Raw genomic sequence first — 12,072 nt, forward strand, 5'->3', positions numbered from 1 at the left:
TGTTCGATGGCCCGTTGCAAAAGGGAGAAGCTTAGCGCGTCGGGCTAGGGAGGCCCGGAGCGTATCAGCGGTGAGGGGGGCGGTACTTCCGCCAGGATGGCCCAATCACAGTGGTGGGCCCTTTCTATAAAAGCTTGAGCCTGGCGGTCCGCCCTTCTTTCGGATCGACGGCAGGTTGGGTGGGTTTTCTGCCGCAGGTGGGCGCACTGGCCCCCCGCGTGGATTTGAGGGGTCGCGCGGGCCTGCGGTCCGGCCTGACGCCCTTCCGCCGCGGCGTCGTTCGCGTCTTGCGGTTCCTGCCTCCCCACCCGTCACCCGCCACCGACCCGGGAAGTCGGAACCTCCAGGCCTCCGCGTCCCTGCAGGTAAGGCTGGCTGGGCCCGCTCCCCCGCGCGGCGCGGAGCCTGTGATGAGCTGCCGTACTTCTGACACCTCGTATGACCGCGGCGCTCGCGGTCTGATTATCCGCGCGGGACTGAGGCTTCGGGGAGCGCCGCGCGTGCTGGCGGGGGCTGGGGGCGGCGCTGCCTTGTCCGGGGCGGGGAGGGGGCTCTGCCGACGGTGCGGCGCTGTGTGCCTTCCAGGGCGGCGGGGGAGCCGCGGACGCCAGCCCGCAGCCTGCTGGTGAGGCGGGAGCCCGGCGCGTCTGGAGCCTGAGCAGGAGAGCCGAGTGGTGAGTCGGTGGGAGCAGGTCGGTCTCCCCGCGCGCGCTGCCTCGCGGGGACCCCGCGGGAGGGACGAGGAAGGCCGCGTGCGTGGAGGAAGAGATGTCCGAGCTGCTCCCCTCGTCCGAGCCCCCTGGCGTCAAATAAACGTGGTGTTCTCCGAGACCTCCGAGTGCCGCGTGGTTCTTCGTCGGGGCCGGTCCCGGACCTGGAAGGCCACCCGCGGGGGCCCGTCGCTGCCCCCGGTCGGGGGGGATCCTCAGCAGGAGGCGCGCCGTGCCTGACGTCGGGCAGTCCCCGGCCGGATTCCTGGAACCGGCCCTGCTCCGCTCTTTCCGCCGGGCCCAGGGCCCTGGACCCAGAGAGAGGAAGCCACTGGGATGGGACGGGGAGCCCGATGACCTCGCGCAGGCCTCTCCGGTGTCACAGGTCCGAGTTCCTGTGGAGTGGACGTGTGTGGATGCGTGGTCCCGCCCCACTGTCCCCAGGCGAACTGATTCTGACTCCAGGGGCAGGCACCCTTAGGTTCCCCGGAAGTCTGCGGGGCCCGAGTGGGCCTGTCTGCAATTCCGTGGTGAACGTCTACGGGGTGTGGCAGCGATTATAAGTCAGCGCTGACCCCACCACGGCTAAGCCTTACCTAGCTCCTTTGGGACACCGCCAGAGGCACATTTGGTGGGTCTCCTCACCACCCCACCCCACCCCGTCTCTGCGTCACCGCACACGGGAACATCACCATGGGATCAGGGCAGAGCATGGTCCTTGAGACCACGATCGAACATCTTCGGGGGCTTTCAGGAGACTGGAGTCAAGATGAACCCCAGCAAATTGAGAACCCTATGTGAGTTGGGGTGGCACCCCTTTAATGTCTGGTGGCCTTTGGAAGAGACACTGGATGTCCCAGGGGTTCGTCGAGTATGGCGAGTCATAACGGGAGGACGAGGGCAACTAGACTGTCCTCCTGGAATGTGATTCACTTGAAATAAGCAGGGACGGGTCAGGGTCTGAGTCGTCTCAACCAAATGGCCCAAGGAAGACCCAGCAGAAGCCCCAGCCTCCACACATCCTAGCTGGAGCTCCCGAAGACGAACTGATCTCGCCCCCAACGTATGCAGCCCTAAGGCCGTCTGCACCTGGCCCCCCAGTTCCAGACATTGCGTTGCCATCGATCTCCCCACTGTCCCCAGGCCCAGAGGATCCACTTCCTCCGGGACCAGCCTCCAGGCTGTGCCCCAGGCCAGGTGCATGCGCCTTCCAAGTGCTGGTGTGAGAGGCACTGGAACCCAAGAGGCATGAGGGTGGGATGGGAACCTGGCTGTTCCATGATGTATTAGCAGCCTTCCTCCACCACCGATCTCCTCAGCTGCGAAGATAAACACCCCACCCTGCTCTGAGAAGCCACAGGCTGTGGTAGACCTGATGGAGTCCCTGTTCCAGACTCCTGGGCCACCTGGGAGGACTGCCAACAGTTACCACGCCATGTTTAAGAGGATACGAGAGTAAGGGGAGGAGCACGCACCAGCTGGAGGCGTTGCCCCGCCGCCTGGGCTAGAGCAGCTGCACCCGAGCAGCGCCCAGCATGGGACTTCACCACGGATGAAGGAGGACCCGCATCCGCCGATGCCAAGAGGCCCTCTGGGGAATCCAGGCAGGAGCTAAGAAACCCATGTGCATGACTAAGGTATCCCCGGTCACCCAAGAACCAGGGAGTCCCCGGGGACGACCATGAGAGACTGAAGCTACTAGATGTGGACTCCATTTGACCCTAAGGCCCAGGAAAGCTGCAAATGGTAAACCCCTCCTTCATGGCTCAGGGTGCCCCAGACATGAGGAAGAACTTGAAACCTAGTGGGTTTCACTGGGACAGATGAACGTCACCCAGCTAATAGAGGCTGGCAGTAAGGTCTGCACAAACAGGGAGGTCACAGCCGAAAGGGAAGCTGAAAAGGAAAAAAGTCAGCCTCCCTGCCGTCGTCCTGAGGGGGAAAGGACGATCGTGCCCAGGTTAACACTCCATAGTGACAATGGGCTTGCGTATGTAGCAGACGTCATACAGGTCTAGACCAGATCTCAGCATCACCTGGAGACCACACTGACCACAGGCCCCAAAGTTCAGGGAAAGTGGAGCAAATGAATTGTACCCCCAAGGAGACTTTAGCAAAGTTTGCCAGGAAACTTGGAAGCTCCCGTGGCTGTATCTGCTACCCCCGGCTCTCCCGTGCGCTCACTGCATGCCTGGGACACTAGGTTTCTCCCCTTTCTAGTTAGTGTACGGACGGTCTCCCTGGTGCTGAGGAGCCTCCCAGGAAACAGCCCGTTGGAGACAAAGGAGCAGCCTCAGGCCCAGGGGGCACCGTTAATGAGTCACAGAGATACACCATTGAGAGGATTCCAGTCCCCTTAGGGTCTCCGGTACACTTCAGACAGGATGTGGTTTGAGTCCGAGATTGGAGGAAACATCCCCTCAAACTGCAGCAGACAGGGCCCTGCACTGCGGCTCTAGCCACTCCTACTGCCCTCAAGGTCTCGGGTGTCCCCCGTGGGTCCACTACTCGGGAGGGAAGAAAGCTCATCATTCAGATGAGTGGCACCAGTGGAAAGTCCAGCCAGAGCCCGTGGGCCCACTCCAGCTTCGCCTTCGACGGGTCCCCACCGAGATGGACATCTGCTCGCATGGTCCCTAGCGCTGGTCGGCGTCTTAGGAGTCCGACTGTACACCGTTGCCCCTTCTGACTAGACTTTCCCCCAGGGACCTGCCAGTGGTGTTGCTTATTGCGTTGCCTTAGAATGTGTTGCTACATTTTCCTGCTTACAGGCTTCCTCACCCTCGCCTTCCTGCCCTTGCCCCTGGGGAACCTCAGTGCTCCTGCGTGAAGTCGGACAGATGGGCGCTGGGTTCAGTGCTCGGACTTACATGCCTGCCGCGCGCTACCCACAAAATAAGACCCCCGTCTGCATAAATCACGGGAGGCAATGCTAGATCTAACAGTAACGGGCACCTGGCGGGACTAGAAGATTAGAGGTGATGCGGGCGCCACAGTTCGGTGGACCCGTCCAACCCGCTGTGGGCAGTCAGATGGGGGAGGTGTTCGAGAGGAGGACAAAGGCTAAGCAGACCTTGAAGGCACTCTTCATCCTCCTCATGACTGTTCGTCCCCACATCCTAAATACCCTCAGAATTCGTAGAAAATACGAGGCAGCCCACTGCCTGCATACGAGCTTTGCAAGGCTACTGACCCGGAGTAGATGGAGATGATGTCCTCTAAGCTAAGTGTTTAAAGGGGCATCGAAGCGGGGATATGATAAGGAAAACTTGTGTTGTGAGATGGCCGACCGGGCCGGCAGGGGAATCCCAGTCCCTGCCCCGCTCGCCACACCCGCCAAAGTGCCACGTACACGGAACTAGTGATGTGTAAATTACTCCCCTTGCGTGTGCTTCGGCTCAGACCTTTGGAGATCACTCTCCTCTGAGTCCGCCACGGTGTCAACTAAACCTCATATCCCCCAAGGTCTCCGAGTGCCACTTGGTTCTTCGGTTGGGCAATCCAGTCAGGGTTCCGCAACAGAGGCACCAGCTCGTCTCCCAGCAGTCTTGGGACAGAGCCAAGGGAGGTGGATGGTCGTACCACGACTCCCCCACTGTTGGAACTGCCTTCTCCATATTTCCCTATAAGGCCAGAAGTACTGGGGGGTTTTTTGGCCTGTGCCTTCGGTAGGTCAGGAACTCTTAATTCCTCACTAACAGGCCATGGAGCTCTGTTTTCTATTCCGCTGGGTCTTTGAAGGGCGAGGGGAGTGGACATGAACCGCCTAGGCTCTCCCGTGCTCCCTAGAGATCATCGGGGTTCCAAGCAACCTAGTTACAGGCAGGGTGCCACTCTCTGAGTGTTAAAGATGATCTGTACTTTGCCGAGGGGTCTAAAGGGGGATTTTCAGCAGAAGAGAGACGCAGGCCAGAAAACACAACTTTATTCACTAGGACCGAAAACAAAGCATATTAATCTAAAGATAGACTTGAAGATTTGAGTACAACATGGAGCACACTACTAGCCCCCGGCTTGACTTCACCACGCAAGGTCTCAGTGGGGCTGGCGGTTCTAGTTTCCCTGACTTTCTGTGATTTCCCACATGCTGTTCATCTATCACAAAGCCCTAACCTTGGCATTCTCCAAGGTGGCGAGAAAGGAGGTCCGTGTTGACGTTGGAACCAGAGTCTCCTAGTATGTGAGCTGGAAGCAGGTGGCTCTGGTCCTTGGGGCACAGATGCATGGTATGGTTTGCGGTGCAGCCCTCAGGCCCAGGCATGGGCAGGAGTCCTGGCTTTCCCTGCCTGGACACCGTGTGCAGCCAAAGACATGGCTTTCTCTAGGGGTTAGGCACTGGGGCCTGGCCTCAAGGCCGGGCGTGTCCAGGAGGGGGCAGCAGAGGGACCCGCGCTGGCTGCTCCCTCCTGTACCCAAGACCCTTGCTTTTCCTCCAAGGCCCTCAGGCAGCAGCAGGTGAAGGGGGCGCAGACCCACTGGCTCCTTAAAGCCTCTTGGGCCTGAGCCTCTGGGAAAGGCAAGACTCCGTCTGGGAGTCCCAGGAACGGATATCCGAGGATTGAGTGCGGGATGACTGAATTGTGTGTGTGGGGGGGGTGCTATGGAGCCTCCATCCGGCCTTGCAGGGCCCTCCCAAGTTCAGGGTGTGCAGCAGGAGGCACTTCGGCCCTCCCTCTTGACATAGTCGTGCAGCCGGAAGCGGGGCTCACTGGGGGCCTTCATGGAGCGCTGCTTCAACTCCCTGTGGGGCAGGGGTGACCATGGGGCAGAGTGGCTTCTACCCCAGCAAGGAGATACAGATCCCAGGGGTGGGGGGGTTCTTCCTGGTGACTGCCAGGACTTACTTTGCAATGGCTGTGAAGGCCAAGTCCACGTTGAGGCCTGTCTTGGCACTGGTCTCCATGAAGGGCAGCCCGTACTCCTGCAAACAGGTGCTGCCAGCCAGGTGGCAGCCTGGTGGGGACAGCCCGAGCCCTGGACCCCAGGGACACCGCTGGCCACCCACCCTCCCCTGGCTCACCTTGGCCAGCTTCTCCCCATCCTCCCTCTTGACCGCACGCTCCTGGGCAGAGTCCACCTGGCACAGGGGGCTTGGTGAGAACCGGCTCTGGGCTTGCCCACCCCTCACCCGCCCCCCCCCCCCACAGAGCCAGGGTGGAGGAGGGTGGGCCGGGGCGCTCACCTTGTTCCCCAGCAGCATAAGCACCACATCATGCTGGGCGAACTCCTGGGTCTCGGTCAGCCAGGCCTGGGGGGCAAGCTGAGGCCAGCTGGAGCCTGGCAGTCCTGCGTGCCCCTGCCCCTCCAGGCCACACTGCACAAAGGGCCTGTTGGGCTCTGGCCGACGGCAGGGGCCCAGAAACAGTGGTCCCTGTGCCAGGCTGAGACATCGTCGACAAGTACCTTTGACAGAGCTAGAAGGTCCCCAGACCCCGTTCGGCTCACAGGCACCCCGAGCCTCCAGAGGGGCCACTCCTGTCAGTGGGGTGCTCAGCCCTCTGGGACCCTAATGCCGACATGGCCTGTTCCGACCACCACAAGGGGGGAAACCACTGACCTGGATATTGTCAAAGGAGGCCTTGTTGGTGACATCATAGAGCAGCAGCAGTGCTGGGGGCAGAGGGCCAGTGAGAGCACCACCAGGGCCCACAGCCCCTTCCTGCCACCCACACCCTCGGGCATCGCAGCCTCCGCACTGCCTGCCGTGCATGCTCCCATGGCACCTTCCTCTGAGCAGAGGCCAGGGCAGCAGGGCACCCGGGGGGCGCAGCCTCCTGCTTCCCGGCGCTGGCGCCCGTGCCACCAGCTCACCGTGGGCGTCGCGGTAGTAGGCGTGGGTGACACTGCGGAACCGCTCCTGGCCTGCTGTGTCCCAGATCTGCAGTGATAGGCACAGCCCACGAGTCAGGGCTGCCAGCCCCTGTCCCTCACCCACCCCCCACCCTTCCACTCACCCCCCACCCCCGCCGCCTCTCACCTGCAGCTTCACCTTCATGCCATCCACATCCAGAACTTTGTTCTGAAAGACAGCCAGCCGGCTCCGCTGAGCCCCGCAGCTAGAGACCGTGCTGCCCCCTGGTGGGGGACTCCTGGGGGTGCAGTGGGGTGGCCGCAGTGCCAGGCCGGGACTGAGCCTGAGATTGAGCAGCCCCTGGCATGCCCCCCGAAATTCACTCTTATCCTGTCTGCCCCTCAGCTGGCTGGTTCTGTCCCCGATGCCCACCTCCTGGTTCTCCTCGTCTGGCCACTTTGCCTCCCTGTACCTGCAGGTAAACTTGCGCCTTGAACCCGTATCCTGGGATCCACCCAGCTCTCCCCGCCCCTGTGCCTGGTGATTCCTAGGCCCCTCTCCCACTCAGCTGGCCCTCCTTCTGGACTTGGAGGGGGCTGCCCCCCGCAGCCGGCCGTGTCCCGTCCCGGGCCACATGTGTGCTTTCTCTGCCCACCTCGGAGGCCTGGCACACGGCCCCTCCCGCGCCACCGCCCTCAATGACGCAGCCCAGTCAGTCATGGACTCCTGTTGGTCCGGCCCTCCCCCTCCTCCCTGCCCTGCCACAGCACCTCTCCGGACCAGCCCTGCCGCCTCACCTCCCCCTGGCACCTAGCCCTAGTCCGCTTCCCCGCACCTCCTTGCCAGCTCAGGCTCACCACGCGCATCTGTCCCCGTACCCTGGCAGCCTGCCAATGCCTGCCCGCAGGCCCGGAGGCCCTGCCCCAACCCCTCTGAGGGGCCATCAGCTGCTCACAGCTCTACACGTGATGCTGCTTCTGCTCAGAGAGCCACCCACACGACTTAGGTGAAGTCATCCTGGTGTAACCCCAGGCCCATTACTAACATTCTGGGGCTCAGTCTCTCCATCCACAAATGGGGATAACCAGGGTGCCCATCACAGTGGGTTTCTGAGCTACTGTGTGCAAAGTACTGAGGACTGGCCCAGAGCGAGAGCTAAATATTTGCTCAAATTTAAAAGCCTCCCTTCCTGCTGGGACAACAGCTGCCAGAGGACAGGACCTAGTACAGTAACCACAGAGCCTGGAATTTGTCCTGGTACGCAGTGGGTGCACATTGAGTATTTGCTGGCTGGTAATGGTCCCCTAGCAGGCCCTCGAAGTTCAGAACTACTGGCAGGGAGTGGCCCAATCCCACGGTTCCCATCTGCTGGGTGGGGCTGGGGCCTGCCAACCACTGGCTGAGGGCCTGGTGGCCTCCGGCCCTGGCAGGTGGGACCACACCGCCTCCCTCTTCCCTGAGCTCCTGCTGTCAGGGTGCTTCTGGGTCTCCCAGGAACCAGTGGCAAAGCCATCTGCCAGGCAGAGAGGAGGCTGGGAGGACACCCCGCCTTCACTGGCACCCTTGAACTGGGGTGTGAACCAGGCGGCCTCACCTCCCTCACCACCTGCCCCAGAACCAAGAGGGAGGTGAGAAGGGGGAAGTTGGGGCCAAAACAGGCCAAGGACCACCTGTCCAGGGCCTACACTGTCCCTTTCTGGCACCTGAACCCTTGTTTCATCTCAGAAGACTTGAGGGGAACTGCACCCCCAAGCAGGGTAACTAATGGCTCCCCAGACTGGAGGGAGCCCCCTTTCCCGTTCCCAGAATGGGCCTCCCTCCCAGCCTTCCGCCAACTGGGTCTAATTAAAGGGTGAGAAAAATGCAAATTTGGGATTTGTCTAGAACACACCAGCACCTTGGCAAGGCACTCAGACTTTAGACTGGTGGGTAGAGGGGGCTCGGCTGCTCTGGCCCTCGTCATTCCCTGCTGGCCCCACAGGCTGTTAGGGTGTCAGGGGCATGTGGGGAGCCCTGAAGTGCAGGGGCACTCCCCCCACCAAAAAAACCCCAGAGACACAGCCTTCCTGCTGGGGGCAATGTGGGAGGGGGCTCTGGCAGGGGGGAACAGCCAGGTGGGAGCATTTCCTGTGAGCTTCCTTGCCCAAGGGCAGGGAGCCCCCAACCCCCAGCTCCAAGAGGAGGCATGTGCCCCACAGCCACTTCTCTCTTCGGTCCTTGGCAGGCTGCCTGGCCTCTGTGTACAGTGGGGCGATGATGTTAGCCTCCCAAGGGAACATGGGCTTGAGTTCCCTCTGATGGCCACCCCCTGGGGCACAGAATACAGCCCCAGGCACAGGGAGTGCTACCCCCTGCTTCAGTCATATGCCGCCATCACCCATCTCCAGGATCCTTAGGGTGTCAGGAGTTGGAGCATTTTGGTGGTTAAGGCATCTCGCCTCAACCACCTTGACCCTGAGCATCCCAACCAGAATGTATCCCAGGGCTAAGGGAGAACACTACCCAAGTGTGTTGTGAGAACTTAGTGATGGTGCAGGGGGATGGGGCAGGGCATGGCTGGGTCGGCTCAGTGCTGAGGACATCAGCCTCCGTTCTCACCCGGAAGTCGATGCCCACAGTGGAGATGAAGGTCCCCGCCAGGAATGCCCCATCCTTGAAGCGCACGAGCAGGCAGGTCTTCCCCACACCGGAGTCCCCCACCAGCATGACCTGGGGCAAGCAGGACGGTCAGAGGTGTTAGGACCAGAGGGGACCGAGTTGCTGGCCCACCCAGAGGGGTGTCTGGTCTTCCCTGAGCCGGCCTGGTCAGGAGTAGACGAACTGTCCTAGGCCTGCAAGGAGGAGGCCTGGGGGAGACAGGGCGGCTATGGTCCTCACTTCCACCTCCAGGTTCGGTCCCCTTTCGCTTGAACAGTAGTCTGTCTCAGTTAGTGGGGAGTGGGGGGTGGCTGCTTCCATCCAGGGCCCTACCTCACCCCACCCCCAGACCGTAGACACCCAAGCTTGATCTGGAAGGGGAGCATTTGGGGCTTGGTAGGGAGTGGAGTCTGGAGGTTGGTGGCTAGAGACCTTTGCAGAGGCCTCTGGGGGTCTCTGTGCCAGGGGGCTTCTTCTAATCCCATAAGATTCTGGAGGAATTTGCCACATGAGGTCAGATCTTGGCCCCAGAAGGCCCAGGTCAGGTGTGGGGACCAAGACCAAAAGGGGGCAATCAGGCTCCTCGTCCACCCCTCCCCCAGCCTGCTGTCAAAGGCTCCAAAACCTGAAGACAGTGGGGACAACCCCTCTGCAGCCTTTTGCCTAGGCCTGAAGGAGGCCCCAGTGTTCCCCACCCCACTGGCAAACCTTTTCTTAGTCCCCCCCTCCCCAAAGAGGAGACCCACAGACCCTGGGGCTGAGGGAAGGCAGCATATGGGAAATGGTGAGACTGGGGCTCGGGTGGGTGCGGGGGGGGGGGGAGCATTAGGGAATGGGGAGGGAGCGCCTGCCAGGTTCCGGACCCCTTGTCCGACCCTGCCAGCTGGGGCGTTAGGGGGCAGGCCATGCCAGCTGTTGGGTATCTGAAATCGGGGTCTGACAGCTGTGTGTGTATGCGGTGCGCGGTGTCAGCCGTGCCAGCTACAGGGTGCCGCTCGGGCGGGCTTCCTGCCCAGGGTCCGCGGAGCCCTCCATACCCTCCCCGACCCCTGCCCGCTGGGCTCAGTCCGAGCGCCACCTGCTGCACTCGCGTGGGGTGGGGGCCGGCTCACCTTGAAGGCGACGTCGTAGAAGTCGCCCCCGCCAAGCGAGGGCCGGCCGGGCTGCGGGGGCCCGTTGGGCCGCGCCTGGGGGACAGGTCGAGCAGTCCCAGGGCGCGCGGGCCGGGACCCACTGGCGGCGGGCAGCGCGGAGGCAGCGGGCGCGCTGGCCCCCTTGGTCTTGGGGGTCTTCTTCCTGGACATGGCGGGCGGGCACTCAGGGAGCTCCCGCTGCAGCCGCCGCGCCCCGGGCAGCCCAGCTCCCCGCGCTCACGGAGCGCGACGCGGACCCGAACCCGTCCGGCGGCAGCGGTGGCCGCGGCATCCCGGGCACCCCGCTCCCCGCCGCCCCGCCCCCGCGCCCCACGGCCCGCAGCCACTCAGGCCCGGCCTCCCGCCGCCGCCGCCAATGGCCGCGTTGGGGCGGGGGCATGCAAATGAGCCGCCCGCCCGGGGGCGGGGTCACGAGGCCCGGGCACTGCCCTAGGTGCGCCGGGTGGGCGCGCCTCTGCCCCGTGCCGGCAGCTCCTACCCTGCCCTCGGGCCCTGCGACCCCGCTCCGTGGCCACCTCCGCGGGGCGCTGGGCCTGTCGCTTCCCCGCGCTCTGTACACCACCCCTCCCTCACGAGATGGCCTCTGCGCCTGGGACCGCGTGGGTGGAGGAGTGTGCCCCGAGACTGGGGTGCTGAGGCAGTGGGACTGCGTGGGGCGGACACCCTGGGTTTCTGTCTCTTCTCAGCCAGAGATGCCAGCTGGCCCGCTGTGTCCCCAGTCCTCCCCTTGGGGCAGGCAAACAAACCCCGGGCGCTCGGAGCACCCCCGGCTCAGCTGACAGCTGGTTATGGGCAGCAGGACAAGCTGGCGCTTGAGAGCGGCGGGGCGCTCTCCCCCGCAGCTTCTGCCCGCTGGGCTGGAGCCCCAGGATCCTTGGGTAAGGGGAAATCCGAGTTACAGGAGCAGCAGGCGCTCTGAGTGGCCCCGACCCCGGGGCTCTGCCCCCAGGGGTCTGGGAGGAGAAGGAGGCGGGAGGCCCCTCCCCCCAGGAGGGGGCTAGCTCCTTGGCCCTCTGGTGCCAGGTTCTGGCCCCAAGGAGGCCAAGTGCTGACCGTCCCACCCCATGCTGGTCCCTGGCAGACCAGTCTCCAGAGCCTGACACCTCCCCTGAACTGTCTGTCTCCACCCAGGATTCTCTGGGGTTGGAGAGTAAGGCTGAGATCATCGTGGGACCCCGGGGGGAGTGAGCCGACATGGGGCTTGGGGGCAGCGAGTGTAGGCAGAAGGGCAGTGGTTCCGGGATCAGCCTCTGCTCCGTACTCCTGCGGCAGCTGGAGGGATGGCCTGGCTGTCCCCCAGGATGTGACAGCTGTCACATGGCCCCCAGCCCATTCAGAGCCCACTAATGATAATGGACAGAAGCTGCCTCTAGGGCTCTGAGCCAGGGATTTCCCAGGGGGGGTCTGGCGGGGCCCTGCATGGGAGAGGCTGCGGGAAGCTGCCTTTTATTGTGTGTCAGCCACAAGTCGTCCTCAAAGCTATCCTGTGAGGTGGGTGGTGCCGGGATCCCCAGTGACTGGGTGGGAAAACTGAGGCCCGGAGAGAGGAAGAGAGTGAAGGTCACCAGGCTGGAAGGTGACAGAGCCGGGATTTGTGCCTGGGAACTCCGGATCCAGAGAACATCCCTGGCGGCGTTGGCCCAGGAGTCCTCGGGAGACCCGTCCCTCGAGGCCTTGTCAGAGCTGGGGGGCAAACCTGGCGAAGCCCTCTGAGGGCCCCTGGGCCTCCTTTCTTGTCTCACTCCTCAGGACCCCCACTTCTTCCAGGCCAATGCCCACA

General features: G+C 62.9%; 1 protein-coding gene across 1 annotated transcript; it reads right to left on the minus strand.

Annotated features, from left to right (window-relative positions):
* Positions 1–4,618: 4,618 nt before the first annotated feature.
* Positions 4,619–10,540, minus strand: RAB26 (RAB26, member RAS oncogene family). Its single transcript, XM_080830883.1, has 9 exons — positions 10,251–10,540; positions 9,100–9,210; positions 6,688–6,729; positions 6,522–6,588; positions 6,268–6,320; positions 5,893–5,958; positions 5,731–5,787; positions 5,555–5,631; positions 4,619–5,451 (listed from the first exon to the last, which is right to left on the minus strand). Exons 1-9 carry the CDS (start codon positions 10,440–10,442, stop codon positions 5,349–5,351), a joined length of 768 nt encoding a protein of 255 aa, XP_080687009.1. The 5' UTR covers positions 10,443–10,540; the 3' UTR covers positions 4,619–5,348.
* Positions 10,541–12,072: the final 1,532 nt, after the last annotated feature.

Source organism: Martes martes (genome assembly GCF_963455335.1).
Source record: "Martes martes genome assembly, chromosome: 18".
NCBI lineage: Eukaryota > Metazoa > Chordata > Mammalia > Carnivora > Mustelidae > Martes > Martes martes.